Genomic DNA, 16,282 nt, shown 5'->3' with positions numbered 1-16,282 from the left:
TACATTTAATAGCTGCTTATGAAGAATTAAAAAGGTTTTCTCATTAGAATTCTACTCTCTACACTTTCAGAGACTTCATCCATCAATGTGACCGAAGATATATCAGATAAAACAGCTCCTCTGCCTTAATCACTAGAGCCAAGAACTTAACCGTGCATGCAGTGTTAATTACCTGAAGCACTGAAGTCTGTAGGGATTACATGCTTAAAATGACACATGGAGCTTAAGTGCTTTCCTGATCGAGGTCCTAAAGAAGCCATTTCATAATGCACATGTGAGAAAACTGGAATGTCACAGGAATTTAAAACAGAAAATTAATGTTTTAATTTTTCTTTCCCTCTTCTTGCTTTTTAGGGACACGTTTGTTCCCGTGGTGATTTATAGCTACAAATAATCTATACTGGTTGCCTTATCTACTGTTCTGGCATCTTCTGCTGCTGTTAGTAAACAGAAGAGAACTATTAAACACAAATCCAAGTACTCTTAATCTCTAGAGAGAGACTTCGTACAGCATGTTCTGTACAAAACTGAAAGACTTGAAGATCACAGGGGAATGTCCTTTCTCCTTACTGACTCAAACTCACGTTGCTGAGGAACATGACAAGGACTGCACAGAAGACATCTCTAGAGCAGCTTTGCCCATCTGCAAAGAAGTCCATGAAAAGGATACTCAAGGAAACCTTCCACAAAGGAAAACAAGCAGAAGTAGAGTGTACCTCCACACATTAACTGAAAGCATCTGTAAACTAATCTTTCCTGAGGTAAACACATACTGCATAATAATAACTTAATAGCATCTAATTATAAATATTATGAAAGCATTTTATGGTAGCCTTTAGATGTAAGCCTTCAGAAAGTTGTTGTGACTTAAAATTTTGCGTTCTTATGTAGTTCTGCATAGTTTAAATCCTCGTTTTATGCTCCTTCTGGATACAACTTTGCCACAATCAGTTTTGTATACTTTCACACCATCCCTTCCACTGTATTTCCCTATATTTTTGGCTTGTATTTGCGCCCTTCCTCTGATCATGTTAATTGCTCCATATTTCTGTAGCAATTTTTTCACATAGTTATAGTATTAGAGAAACTCTGCCTTGTTACATAATTATGTAAATTATGTGGTGACCTCATTAGTTGACATAACTGACTCCATATTGCTAAGTACGTTAGTCATTATCACTAAAAAAATTAAAACAGCTCTTTTCATCTGCTATGATGCTAACCTCCTGCTGTACTGTTTTTAAAAACATTACTGTCTGTGTTTACCACAAAGGTACTCTTATGTCTCTGCTCAACTCACCTGAAAACAGGTAGTGTGTGTACAGTGGTTCGTTTGAGTGGAAATGAATACTGTGGTTTATTGCTGTAAAAAGACCATGAAAAACACAGCCTCATAAGATTCAAGACACGGGATTGCCTCAAATTCTGTGGAAAATGCAAAGAAATTGACTGATATATATTTGGACTAAAAATGGCAAATGGCTAACTCTGTGTGCTCAACTAATTACGGTTCTATTACTTGGGCATTCAGTGCAGCTTACTACAAGTGCTGGAGTTTTCTGAAATCTATTTGCAGATCTGTTTTTGTAATTCTTCATCGATTACCCCTTCACTAAAACTCTACAGCATCAGTTTTTGATAGACCCCTTTTTACATCTGCTACATTTACACAGAATAAATTAATCCCTTTAAACTGATCTTTTAATGTATAAAAGAAAGGACTTTCTGTGATGCCGTGATTGCTGTATTGCTTTTCTAGTACATGGTTCTTGTTGGGATTTTTAATGAAATAACTGGGTTTCTTTTTCTTTAAAGAGTGTATGCATCTGCCTAATATATAATAATGATAGTCTAGTTCATCAGCTAGGACTAAAGCTTGGTAAAGTCAAGGATGTTATAACTCCAGGAACTACTGAAGTTCGAGTTATTATTACTGCTGTTTACAGTTATTCAAGTTATATTCATTGGAACATTGTCCAAGTATAGTAGTCTGTTCTCATGCTAATTTGAGGTCAAGAGCTAAGCATCTTTCCAATCTTTGTTCTCCATAGAAAGGTTTTGCTTGTTTAAAAACACATTTCATTGCTTGGATACTTCATAGTGCCTTTTATTAACCATCAGTTGCTAACATCATCTTCTTTGTAACTGGAAACTCCAAAACAGGGGCCACATCACGACCCTGACTGATTCATGAAAACAGTGAGTTGTGCATGGAAGTCCAGTACATAGTGCAAGAATAGCTTTTGAAGAAATTTGAGATACAATGTAATGCATGGGATGTTTTATTTCCTTTTTTGGGTATTTACAGAAATACAGAGGACATTGTTTAGCATTAAGGAATGAATCGGATGGTGTTCCACTTACTGTACCAATTGATACACAGATATAATTTACATTGTGTTCATATACATGGTAGAACAGTTACTTAATTTAGATTTTTGCTTGCAAAAAGTCTCCAGAATATATTGTGTTTCTTTCACATGATATTTTCTTGAGGTTTTTGAAAGTACGAAAAGTAAAGGAGGCAGTAGAAAATGCTATTTTCTTCAAGGAATGAGAAGCAAACAAAAACCAGACCACAGCAAGCCTCACAGCCAAATTCTATCATGGCAGTATGGTACTACTCTGCAATCCCATCTTTATGGAGAGTTTGAGTTTCAGCTGATCAGATACTACATACGTAAGACAGCTTACACAGTCTTACATACGAAAGACTGGCCCCAGCAGTTTGAACTATGCATGTTTGGGAATTGTTGTATCTGTTCCAGTTAGGAACTACAGAAAGAATATGGAACCATGGGACTGAGATAAATTAAGGTGAATCTTCATTATACTGTAAAGGGTCATTTATTTTGGAATCCTTTTACAGAGGTTGTCCACAGTGACTAGATATTTGTCTGGAGGATATTTGGGTTTGCAGCATACATAGCCAAAATTATTCTACTTCTACAAATACAAAATAAATTGTTCTAACATTGTTTTGAAACGTTATTGTCTTGAAAACGGAAAAGGAGATAACCTGGAGCACAGAATGCTATATTGATCTTGTATAATTGCATTTGAAACTCTGTTATGTTTTGCAATTTCAGTCCAACCTAAAAATAGCTCTGAAAAAAAAAAAACTCTTAAGATTCCAAGAAAATTACTAGGTAGAAAAACCACTCTTCACTGTTTGGTATGGGCATAATGCAGAATATAACAGGCTTTTTCTGTTTGGGGAATATATTTTAAATGATGGGTTTTTTTACTACATTTTATTCATGGTAGGATGTTTTTCTTTTTTGTGGGGGGATGTGTGTGTGCATAATAATAGAAAGTTGGGTTACTTACACATTTCTTAGAAGCACTGACTTTATTGCCATCTGACAACTTGGAGGTAAAGCACATTGCTATATTTAAAATGCACAGCCACTGGAAGACATGAGCTAAAGTGCTTAATCATAGTGATATTTGAGCTGAAAACATCAAGATAAACTAAATCCCCAACATAGAAATGACATGCTGTTCCTAACAATACCATCTCAAAAATATAGTCCCAAGGACAGTGAAGTAATTCTTCTCTGTGTTAGAATGTTATGATTCAATTTTCAGCAATGACATTTTAACTGGCATACCTTTTTTTCTTCCCCAGTTTGAAAGGCTAAATCTTGCACTACAAAGAGCACTTGCAAAGCACAGAATAAAAGAAAGCAGGTAGGTATATGTGTAATGGGCTTGCAGCTAATTTAACAGCAAAAATGTTCATAAGGGACCGGGATGGTGCCTGGGGATCAGGACTTCCAGAATCTGTTTTCAATTATCTTGTCAAATTGGTGCGTAACATTTCATGTAGTGTAAGTTAATAACGATGTATTTTATTTTAAAATATTCAGAAATATTTAAATTACTAACAAAGTTGACTTGATGGGCAAATTTCGATATTCGTGCAGGGAAACAGGTAAGGACTTTATTTAAAATGAGCAAGTGTTTTGGGAGAACTTGGACTACTTGGGCATAGATGGGAAGGTAGATATGGTTGTATATGCATCTCACTCACCGTTTCTAAGATCCCAGGAAAATATTTTTAAATGCTAACAACTGGTATTATACAAAAAAAAAATTGGCTTCTGATACCGTGAATGATCATATGCTACAGATATTGACATACATGCTTTCACTGGGCTTATTCAGCTTCTCTTCTGGTTTCTGTTTCTGAGGAACTCAGCTTGATTTTCATCACTCCTTAAAACTAATTCAATATTAATTATTTGAGCCCCATAGGGAGCGAAAATTTGCTAGCATCTCATTATACATTGAGGTTTTAATTTATTGAATGCATCTGAAAAAATAGGCCCCTGAGTATAAATCTTCTTTCAAAAGAGAAGGAAAATAATGAAGCTGGAAACTACACTGTTGATTACTGTGATAAGAATAGATAGTTGCAACGTATCTTTTAAGTTATACTTGATATTTTCAAAGCACTTTACATGCACTGACAACCAGAGATAACTGATCAGATGTGCACTGCAATTGCTGATTGGCTTATCGATAGGAATATTTTACCCATCTTTAATTATGTGTTGCCTCCTAGAGTATTAGTTTGAAACAAAAAATTATTATGCTATTCTGAATGATAAAACAGAATCTGAATGCAAAACAGATCTAAATGTCTGTTGCTTTTGCATATAAATATATCTAAGATATTTCAAGTGAAGAAATTCTGAACGTAAGTATCCAAAGCTTATTATATGGAGGTTAATCTAAGCTACATGTCCTTATCATTTCGGGTCTGATGTTCAGGTTGACATTGATTGATCTCATAGAACTCAGAGGGCTGCAGATCTGTGCCACAGAATTTGGATTACTACCAATGAACAACTAATTTTGAAGTTAATAGTTGTATTGGTATTTCCTCTCAAAACAGAAATGCCTTTCTCACCTCTTTTGAATGTAATGCAATGTAATTCCAATAGATGCTTGAATATAAATTCTGATTTTATTATACAATACATTATCTAATACATTTATGGCTTCAAGCAAAAAAACCTGAATCAAACAAAACCCAAGACTTGCAACCTCAGAAATTTTAATCAATGCCAGTCTATGGTATTTGGCCTCAATCCATAATCTGAGCTCAGACCACTAAAACTTTAATTTATCACAAATACTCAGGATAATCTAAGATCTTACCCAGACCCTGTTTTGAATTAATGAAAACCTGCCTATTTCATCAGCAAAGCTTGATCTGTACACATTAAAGACAGGGTAGGTAACTTATATTACCTTTTTTCTATTTTTACCATGTTTGTCTTGAGTTTTCAAGATTTTTTTATTTAAATTTTAATGACCTTTACAGAATAACTGGGGATAGAGAAGATTTTGAAAAAATAATCAGTGATCATGCTAATGCCGCAGGTAATGTAAGCTTGTTTAATAATATACATATGTAATAGATTATATATTAAAGTTTTATATATATAAAATGTATGTATATATAAATTAGTCTTGCTACTAAGAAATAGTTTCCTCCATGTAAGGGCTGCAGTGATGCTGACAACACAGAGGCGAAGCTGTGAACTCTGCAATTAACAGTTCACAGTGTCAAAATTTGAGCTAAGGAAATGAGTTTCTCAAATCTGAAATGTCATAGAATCATCCACCCCTAAGACCCAGCATCTAAAGGGAGTTGTTACATACATTTGGTAAGAAGTTACAGTTTTAGACTGAAAAACTGTTTGATCCTTTTCATCTTCTGAAGGAAGGGCTGTTCCCTGTTGGAAGAGACCAATTTGCAATATGGCATTCTCTGGATACTTCTGAAATAGTAAATTAACATTTCTAGGAACTGAAACATGGTCTTCTGTACATTTAAACTGTTAAGCTGGTCCTGACATACAGTTGGCCTGCAAAAGATAACACTTTTCCAAATGATTCCCAGTAACAGTTGGGGTGTTGGAATATTCCCAGCAGTCAATCTGCCTGCAGCTATCCTTTTTAAAACAAATTTACCAGCAAAGATGTGGACTGTTCTGTGCCAACTGGCATCAGTACCCCAGAACATTCCTAGGATCATTTAATTTATTTGATCCGGCATTACATCTACATGTCTGCACAGTTCCTATTTTATCCTTACTTTGTATTCTTATTTTAAGTTTTAAAATTCTTGTTTTATTTCTTTACATAAAGCTAAGGGAATTGGGTTAAATCCTGATCCAAAATGTGCATTTATTCTGTCTGTGTCTTTACACTGAGTCTTGGATCTTTCCAAATGACAACTTATTGTCTCCCTGTTTTCGAGGCAACATGAGTATGTCTTTGGTTGCAGCAGGACTCCTAAATGAGAGAGCCCCTCAAGTGTCAGTGCTGGATCAGGGAAGGATATTGCTAATTTGATTTGGTCTAGGATGAAAAAAGTGAAGGTTAGCTGGAGATTCAGCGTGATGAGTACAGTTCTGGCTAAAATATGGTCCCATGCAGGTGTTCCTGTGGAGTCTCTACGGGAGTCTCTTGGTGAAGAGCTATTCAAAATATGCTATGAAGAGGATGAGCACATATTAGGGGTTATTGGAGGAACGCTTAAGGACTTCTTGAACAGTTTCACTACCCTACTGAAGCAGAGTGGCCACAGCCAAGAAGCAGGAAAAAAGGACAGACTTGAAGACGCCTCCATATTATGCCTGGAGAAAGATCAGGACTTCTTAAATGTGTATTATTTCTTTCCTAAGAAAACCACAAGTCTTATTCTGTCTGGTATTATTAAAGCAGCAGCTCATATTTTATATGAAACTGAGGTGGAAGTGATGCCCATGCCTCCATGTTTCCATAATGATTGCACTGAGTTTGCTAATCAGCCTTATTTGCTGTACTCTATACAAGTCAAAAGTGCAAAACCTTCCTTATCTCCATGTAAACCACAGTCTTCACTTGTGATTCCTGCCTCTGTCTTCTGTAAGACTTTCCCATTTCATTTTATGTTTGACAAGGATATGTCAGTTCTTCAAGTTGGAAATGGGATAAGAAGACTTTTGACCAGGAGAGAATTTCAAGCCAAGCCAAATTTTGAAGAGTATTTTGAAATTCTTAGCCCCAAAGTAAGCTGCACTTTTAGTGGAATAATGACAATGCTAAATATGCAGTTCATTGTACGAGTCAGAAGGTGGGATAATACTGATACGAAGTCATCCATGGTAAGAGACATTTTATATTTGTGAGGAATTTTTTTTTTTTTCAGATAGAGTGAAAATTGCCACAAAACATGGTGCACTTTGCATTGACTGTCTCTCAGTATCTAATACAACTGAATAATAACGGTTTATTCAGGGTGCTCTAATGTAATTCGGATTCTGAAGCCAATATTCAGTCAACACTCTGCTTTAGGAAATTTACACAAAATCTGACCGTGAACTAGATTTAAAAAAAAAATAATTTGAAATATTGAGACAAACTCAGTAGATTGAGATAAAGCCAATGACATGCCATGCTTCAGAAAATAAGGGTATCTCCAACACAGACAGTGGCAGGGAGAGCTTTACCAAAGTGCCCCTCAATGATCTGGAAACAACAGCTCTAGGACTTGGGGAAAGTAGGCATTTCCTGTCCTCACTGAGCCTCCGGTCTCTTTGGTATTTTGGTATCTTTCATTTTCTGATGTTTTCATCAGATGCAATCGTGGAAGGTCCCACTTAGTTTCAGATCATGAGATTACTTACTATTTTTGCTGAAGCTGGGTCTTTGGCAAATGACCTGGGACAGTAAAAAAAATTGAATACTCAATAACTGCTGTTATTTGTCACTGACCCCAACTGAACCCCAGCTTATATATACCTGAGGCATTCCAAGATGAATTACTAATTCAGACTCAACCCTCCAAGAACTTAAATGAAGAATGGTAATAAAGGTTTCATTCAGTGAAGTGGAAAAAAATGTAGCATGGATAAGCTACTGCATCTCGGGTCCGTGTCTGCTCTAGGCAACAGTTTAATGATTACAAAGGGTAGTAGACTTTGCTTTCCTTTTGCATGTACAAATATATTGCATATACATATGCATATATTACATATGCAAAAAGTCTATTAGTGAGTAACGGGTTTACTTAAAAAAAATGGGTCTTTCAGAGCAATGTTAGAGATTTGCAGAGCCTTGAACATTACACAGCTGAACACAGGAAGAACGTAAAAACTCTTCATACAAAATATTTTGCTTTTGTAGATCATTTATGCCACTGAACATCATGTGGTAAGATTGAAGCAGATTTTCTCACTTTGTCGTACAAAGAAAGTGGTGCATCAACTAAACACTAGTTACTAGCAGAAATTCATAGGCCACTATAAATGCACAAATTTTTTTTTTCTTTTCTTCTCAAGCTAAAATTGGTAATGATGCTTAAACATAATTAGGTGTTTATCCTTAAGTTGGGATCTAACTTTTGTACCAGAAGGCTGAAGCAAAATAAATTTAGGGTGTAGCACCCCATGTTTTATCTTAAGCAACTAGATGAAAATGTAAGGACTGTGGACCAGACTGATTTTCCTTCATTTCAGCAAAATGTGTGTTTCGCATGAATTCATGTGTCTTTAACTGTTTCAGGTAATGGATCTCAAAGGCCAAATGATCTACATTTTTGAATCCAGCGCCATCCTATTCCTGGGATCTCCTTGTGTGGATAGACTAGAAGATTTTACAGGACGTGGGTTGTACCTCTCGGATATTCCCATTCACAATGCATTGAGAGATGTTGTTCTGATTGGAGAGCAGGCCAGAGCTCAGGATGGACTGAAGAAGAGGTTAGGAAAGCTAAAAGCAACCCTTGAGCAGGCCCATCAAGCACTTGAAGAAGAAAAGAAGAAGACCGTAGATCTTCTGTTTTCAATTTTTCCTGGAGAGGTTGCTCAGCAGTTGTGGCAGGGACAAGTTGTGAAAGCCAAGAAATTTAATAATGTCACAATGCTTTTCTCTGACATTGTTGGATTCACTGCCATCTGTTCCCAGTGCTCACCTATGCAGGTTATCACCATGCTTAATGAGCTTTATACTCGCTTTGATTACCAATGTGGAGAGCTAGATGTCTACAAGGTACACAATTTATTGCATTCCTTTGGGGCTATGGGGCAGAAAATGAAATGAAGACTAAATGGGACAGAGGATAATAGAAGTCTAAAAATTATTTTGCCCTAAGCCGTTATTCTAGGAAAGATATATTAAGATAAATCACAAAACAAGCAAACAAAATGAACAGAATCAGTTGTTCATGTGGCCAAGAGAGAAACCCATCAAAACTTAAGAGTTAATTCAAAAAATTAATTTCAGTGACAGTGCTGTGAATCTGGAGTAAATAGGTGTTTAATGTAGCTATGGGTTCTTGATGGCAGGTTAGCAAGGAACTGTATTTTAACATCATGCTCAGCAATAAATACAAGTTGAACAATTTTGCCTTTTGAATAATTCTGCAGGATCTGCCCACAACTTAAATAATTTAGCAGGGCAAAAAATATTCAGTCATTATATAGGTACAATTCTTATTGAAGCCAAAGGCTATTCTTTAATATGTCAAACATATAAACAAGGAGCAAATATGCTTGTTTTAGGTTGAGACTATTGGGGACGCCTACTGTGTCGCTGGAGGTTTACACAAAGAAAGTGAAACACATGCTGTTCAGATAGCATTGATGGCCCTGAAGATGATGGAACTGTCAGATGAGGTGGTGTCTCCCCATGGAGAGCCTATCAAGGTAGTATTTTATTATATTTTGTAAGATTAAAGTGGGCAGGTTTGTTTGTTTAGCTGCTTTTGGGGATTTTGTCTTGAGGAAATTTCACATCATTGCATTAACTCAGACAAGTTGAGGAATTGAGTGTGTATGGCTTGAGAGGATGACCTTTTTAGTTCTATGAATGAGAGTTTTATGGAGATGTGAAGATGAAACAGAGAATTGAAAATCAACCTAAAAAACATAAATGCAGTGAAATCAGTAGGTGCATGTGGACATGCTGCAGCTTTTGTTCCAGTAGCAATAAATTTGTCAGTAGCACGGAATATTCTGTTACTGTTTTCTAATAAGGAGAATAATCCTCTCTCAAAATTAGATCAAATAAGAACATCTAAGTCTTTAGAGGTAACAGGTGTACACATATGTATCATCAAAGACAAGTTCTGACTGCAGTAATCCACAGCTCTTCAAAGGATTCTGTTGCTGTTCTTATTTTACAGTTGGGTACTGAACCACTGCCAGAAGGTGATGGTGTTAATGCTGTCAGTGCAACTGTTAGATTCCATGGTAGTTACATGTATGGATTCCTTTCAATGAGGACTTAGATACATACTGAACTTTTCATGTATGTTTACCTCTCACTGAGAAAAATGTGCATGACAAATGATGTGGACCCTCTACTAAGTTCAAATGTCCTGGAATGGGGTCCTATTATTTTTAATACAGACATCTCAGTTTATTATCTTTCATTTACTCATCTTTAACATTTATCTGTTCATTTGTTCCTTTAGAAAACTTCAGGCTTCGTTTTTAGATTAAGGAATATTTGTATTCCAATACAAAGAAAACGGTTATTCAGAGGATTACGTGCTCCATATTTATCACAGAGAACAGCAGTATTATATTATAAATAAATGTTGTTCTTTCTATATTTCACAGTATCAAATCAAATTAGTCTTAAAAAATCAGGAAACATCTTGACAATACTATTAGCGTGTTTATAAACTCCATGCAGTGGTACCTCTGTAGTTTAGAATGAGGAATGCTATTACATTTTTTTAAGTAAGTAGGGAGAAAAACATTGTATAAGTACCTCCTGGAAGATTCTTAGAAGAAAATGGACTCTTTCTATTTTTAATGAAAGTAAGCATCTATTTTAATGAAATGCTTCACAAAAGCATTGACTGTTTTGCAAAGCAAGAGATATGTCACACAATCTACTGTCATTTTATGTACCAGTTTTCAAAGAAAAAGGTGTGACTGCAAACCGCTTACTTTAAATCAGACTTGTATATTGATGTACATATTTCAGCCATCTTTGCTGTGTGGGTGGATTTTGCTTTTGTTGCAGGCTCTTCTGCTTTTCCACTCAAAATTAGAAATTGTGACTCCTTCATAATGATAATGTATATTATATATATATAAGTAGTAGCACGCATGGTAGATATGCAAGCTTCTCCATATGTGTAATGCACAGAAGAAAAGGAACACATCCAAATAATAATTAAAAAATCAGAAAGCAGCACCAGTTAAGAAAAACACCAAAATCTGAGTATGAATTACAAAGAAGAGGTATCAAAATGTTTCAACTGCTTTACAATTTGATGAATTATCAAAATTCTGTACTGTTGGATTGAAATTTACTCTGTGTGCAACCTTGTCAGTAGAGTTCCAGTGGAACTACGTCTGTTTGCTGTTCCCTAAGGCTTGTCTTCTGACCTGAGCAGCAGAGCAAGCACTGTTCATTGACTGTCAGCAGTCTGACAACATTGTGACATGTAATTCCTCCCAGGAAAGTATCCAAATGTCGTAGTAACTCTTGCTGATGTTTCTAGATTAATTTACTGCCACAGAAACCAGTGTTATCACAGTTCTGAAGGATTGCTTACTGTAAATGCAAAGCAAGGTAAACTCCAGCTAGTTTCCAGTTGATGACCAGAATACAGACATTTTAAGGAGATTGTACTAACTCCATTTGTATTAGTAGTTGTTTTTTGGTTTTGTTTTTTGTTTGTTTGTTTGTTTGTTTGTTGTTGTTTTGGTTTTTTTTTGTTGTTTTTTTTAATAGAAGCATTTATGAAACTGACTTTAACCATTTTATTTTACTTAGTAATGCTGTTTTCTGTCTTTTATTTAAAGATGCGTATCGGCCTTCATTCTGGATCTGTCTTTGCTGGAGTTGTTGGGGTTAAAATGCCTCGTTATTGCCTTTTTGGAAATAATGTAACCCTTGCCAATAAGTTTGAATCTTGCAGTGTACCTAGAAGAATAAATGTCAGCCCAACAACTTACAGGTAAGGCACTTCCTAACTGTAAAATGTTCACCTAAAGTACTCTAATAGTTAATTTTCTTCCTGCTCGTTTTTGTGGTTTGTTTTTGTTTTATTTTTTTTCTGCTCTGAAGTATTGCTATTTATTTTCCCTTATCTTTTTATCTGACTGCTCATGAATGCACCATGGTTATTTTTAGTCAGAATGCAACCAGCAGCAGCAAGAAAAAGGGTGAAACAGAACAGCTGATATTTATTTTTCAGATGTTGCAGTTAAAATAAATGGTCTGTCTGGGCCAATTTTGCTTCTTACCCTGCAGCTGTATACCTCTTGCTTATTTTTTATTTTCTTTTTTCATATACTTGGCTCCTCTTTAAGCTGTGTGGCTTTCAGGATGCCAAATTGGCTGCAGGTGCCCTTGAAAATAACAATCCAACTGAAGAATTGTTAAACATCACCCTAAACATCTTCATTCTCTTTGGTTGGGGAAGATGAATGAATAGGTTGCAATGAATCAGCCACATCAGTGTTTAGTTTATACAGGTCTTGATCCCAGCTCAGTTTAAAACTTTTAGTATGGAACTTAGGCTGTACTATTTATCCAGTCGGAGCAGACATTTTTAGTAAAGTGTGCTATGTGATTATGCAGCCAGCTGGCAGGCTCTCCCATGGGAAGAAACACAGCATCTTTCCTTTGCCTTCCAAACCTAACGCTCTATTTGTATTATCAGTGTAGTTGTACTTGAAGACCTTGAACTTGTTGAAGTTGTACCTTGCAACACATTCTTGGATACGCAAAAGTCTTATAGGTGCCAGGCAAAATTATAAAGGAGTGTTTGAATTTGATGGTAACAACAATCTACATCTAACTTCCAGGTCCAGGTTTGAATTTTATTCCACTGAGCTGATAGAGCTTCTCCCAGTGGCCAAAAGTTCTCTAAGAATGAACTGTAGGGCCTGAAATCTACTAGTAAAAAAGTTATGTGGCTGGCTGAGCAAAATAACCAGAAATATGGATATGAATTATTTTTTTCCTTTTAAGTAAGCTCTGCTACCCTTGTTGTAGCCTGGACAGTTAGTTGCTGGTACTCAGTTTGTACCCAATGCCATGTGTCAGATAATGCCTTGTGGCAAGGTTCTGTGTCCAGTATCAGACAGAGGATTTGGCACGGGATCCTGACATCCCCTGCAGCATGTGCTGTGTGGCTTACAGGGTGCCAAGCACTAGATTATCTTGTCGAGGTGATTTAGAGAGCAGTAGCACAGGTGTTAGGGCACACAGTAAGCAACCTTCTCACTCATGCACTCTAAACAAGTGCAGAGATGGCATTAGCATCGCCAGTGCACACTTAAATAAGAACAGCACTGGCCAACACTGATTTTTTTTTTCTGTATCCATATGGAAAATCATTTTTAATGATAATGACTACAGTCTTTTCTGAAAACCATCAGACACTTCATCGGCACAAGAGTTGCCTATAACTTCATGGCATGAGTAGATTTGTGCATGGCTGTGTGTTCATCTCAAAAGAATACTTGAAATTAGTGTACTGTTGAAAGTAAAAGAGAATTTATTCTCTGAGTGCCTGGAAAATAGGCAATTTGTTTAAAGGGTAAACCATTATTATTGTTGTAGTATGTGTGTTTGTTTTCCCCGAGTGAATGATGTGTTAACCTCCTTTGCTGTTTAGTGTTCTTTTTTTTTAATTCGGGAGTTGTGCACCAGTTCTAAACAGATACTGATAACATCATGGCAACTTGCACAGCTCCTGTATATTGCAGTAATTGCTTGGAAGCTTAAGATACAATGCAGTTGATATGCCAGAGGGATGGGAGGCCATCCGGTAGGAGTTGGACAGGCTGGAGAGGTGGGCTCAGGTGAACCTCATGAGGTTCAATAAGACCAAGTGCAGAGTCCTGCACCTGGGGAGTGGCAACCAACAATACCAATACAGGCTGGGAGAGGACATGTTAGAAAGCAGTCCACTGGAAAAAGACTTGGGGGTACTAGTAAATGAGAAGCTGGACATGAGCCACCAGTGTGCAGCGGCAGCCTGGAAGGCCAATCAAATCCTGGGCAGCATCCAAAGAAGCGTGGCCAGCAGATGGAGAGAGGTGATCCTGCTGCTCTACTCTGCCCTGGTGAGACCTCACCTGGAGTGCGTGGTCCAGAGCTGGAGCCCCCAGCACAAGAAGGAGGTGGAGCTGTTGGAGCGTGTCCAGAGGAGAGCCACAAAAATGATCAGAGGGCTGGAGCAGCTCTGCTGTGAGGACAGGCTGAGGGAGCTGGGGTTGTTCAGCCTGGAGAAGAGGCTCCAGAGGGACCTTATAGCGACCTTCCAGTACCTGAGAGGGGCCTACAAGAAAGCAGGGGAGGGACTATTCACAAGGGTTTGTAGTGACAGGATGAGGGGTAATGGCTTTAAGCTAGAAAAGGTTAGATTTAGGTTAGACATAAGGAAAAAGTTCTTCAGTATAATGGTGATAGACCACTGGAACAGGTTGCCCAGACAGGTGGTGGAGGCCCCATCCCTGGGGACATTCAAGATCAGGCTGGATGAAGCTCTGAGTCGCTTGATCTAGTTGGTGATCTCCCTGCTTATGGCAGAGGGGGTTTGGACTAGAGGATCTTTGGAGGTCCCTTCCAGCCCAGACATTCTATGATTCTAAGATACCAGTCATCAGTATCTATCCCTACAGGTTGGCAATCTGTGTTTCAGGTATAGAAGACCACTGTGTATAGTGGGCACATGTAAAAAAGAAAAATTACTAGAATTGGTAAGAGGATTTAAATAGTTTAGTTAATAAGTGCCGCAGTATTTCATTAGTTGAAACATTAATTATGGTGCCAGTTTCATGTGCAAACCTGAGCTCGCTTTCAGTACTGTAGTTTTTCAGAATATTTACAACAAACATAGCACCTACGTGCAAAACATTGACAAGACAAAAAAAAAGAGAGGCAGTACTCCTGTTTGTGCTGCTGCACAAATTAATAGGTTATCAAAGTTACCAAACAGTATTTTAAAAATATTTTCAGTAAATAAAATAAATTTTATATTGGATTCTGCCCTGCTACATTCTGCCCTGCTGTACATGAATAATTATTGGATGTTTGTACTTTTAGTAACAATTAGTGACTAATTCACTTTTAATCATGATGATTCATTTTTATTCTAGGTTGTTAAAGGAATATCCAGGTTTTGTGTTCACACCTCGCTCAAGAGAAGAGCTTCCACCAAATTTTCCCAGTGATATCCCTGGAATTTGCTATTTTCTGGATGCCTATGTTCAAGGAACAAATTCACAGACTTGGTTTCAAAAAAGAGATTTGGGAGATGGCAATGCCAATTTTTTGGGTGAGGAAACGGGAATAGACTAAATTGTACATTCACAAGCGCATGGAATAAATTTATAAATGTTTTAATTTTTTTTGGTAACAATTGAAAAATGAAAAAAAAATCTATGAAATACAAAAGCACTTTAGATTGTTAACAACTGAAAGCCAGTATTAAAATTTCAGGAAGTATGTCACTGACTACTTTTTATTTTTCCTTTGCATAAGGAACCTAGTCACTAAAATAGTGTTGCAGCTTCATTGTTGAAAATGTTACTAAAAGCTACATTCTCCTGGGGTAATTTGTAAGTGCTATGTAACAACTCTCAGTTGTCTCTGTGCTGAGAATTCTAGGTGTGTTATACATTCAGTGTGTCGGGAAGTGTAATGTGCAAGTGATGCAGCTACATGCAGTGTTGTGAGCTGGTGCTTATCAATAACTATTAAAATACATTTTCTTAGTGATTCCCATAAGAAACTATCTATTAAAATACTGTTTTTGCTATCCCTCACTCCTTCCAGTGCATCATTTGGGCCCCATCCAAGAAGCTGCTTACCATCTTCTAGCACTGACTGAAGTCAATGTCTTGAGGGTGCTCAGCATCTTCTGGATCAGGCTGCTAATTGTAGCTAATACACATCAACATAGCAGAGTTTGCTGCTTACTGTTTCATGAACTTTTATTTTGTGTATAAAACGAATATAGATTAAAACACTGTATAACCACATGCTAAAGTCTCTGTAATTGTCAAACAATATTTTAGTTCTTGGGGTTTTTAAAATACTTTACAGAAAATAATAATCATATCCACCTGCTATTATGTATTGGAGCAATAAATGTTTTCTTTTTGTTGTCATTTACATTTGAAATGTTTTAAAAGAAGAGTAATAAAACATGCTTTGGAGTGTTTGCTCAGAGAGGAAATTTCAATCAGACTGTATAAAATGGAACAATACAAAGCTGTGAGTCCTGAGTTTGGGATTCTGCCTC

The 16,282-nt window shown here is 36.8% G+C and overlaps 1 protein-coding gene across 1 annotated transcript; it reads left to right on the top strand.

The window, feature by feature from the left end:
- Positions 1-355: 355 nt before the first annotated feature.
- On the top strand, positions 356-15,788 carry GUCY1A3 (guanylate cyclase 1, soluble, alpha 3). The gene is made up of 8 exons (XM_008936571.1): positions 356-761; positions 3,632-3,693; positions 5,336-5,394; positions 6,457-7,166; positions 8,566-9,051; positions 9,564-9,707; positions 11,826-11,980; positions 15,135-15,788. The coding sequence occupies exons 1-8, from the start codon at positions 513-515 to the stop codon at positions 15,334-15,336; spliced, it is 2,067 nt and encodes a 688-aa protein (XP_008934819.1). The 5' UTR covers positions 356-512; the 3' UTR covers positions 15,337-15,788.
- Positions 15,789-16,282: the final 494 nt, after the last annotated feature.

This window comes from Merops nubicus, unplaced genomic scaffold (genome assembly GCF_000691845.1).
Source record: "Merops nubicus isolate BGI_N331 unplaced genomic scaffold, ASM69184v1 scaffold8130, whole genome shotgun sequence".
Classification (NCBI taxonomy): domain Eukaryota; kingdom Metazoa; phylum Chordata; class Aves; order Coraciiformes; family Meropidae; genus Merops; species Merops nubicus.
This window is presented reverse-complemented; position numbering and strand designations above follow the sequence as displayed.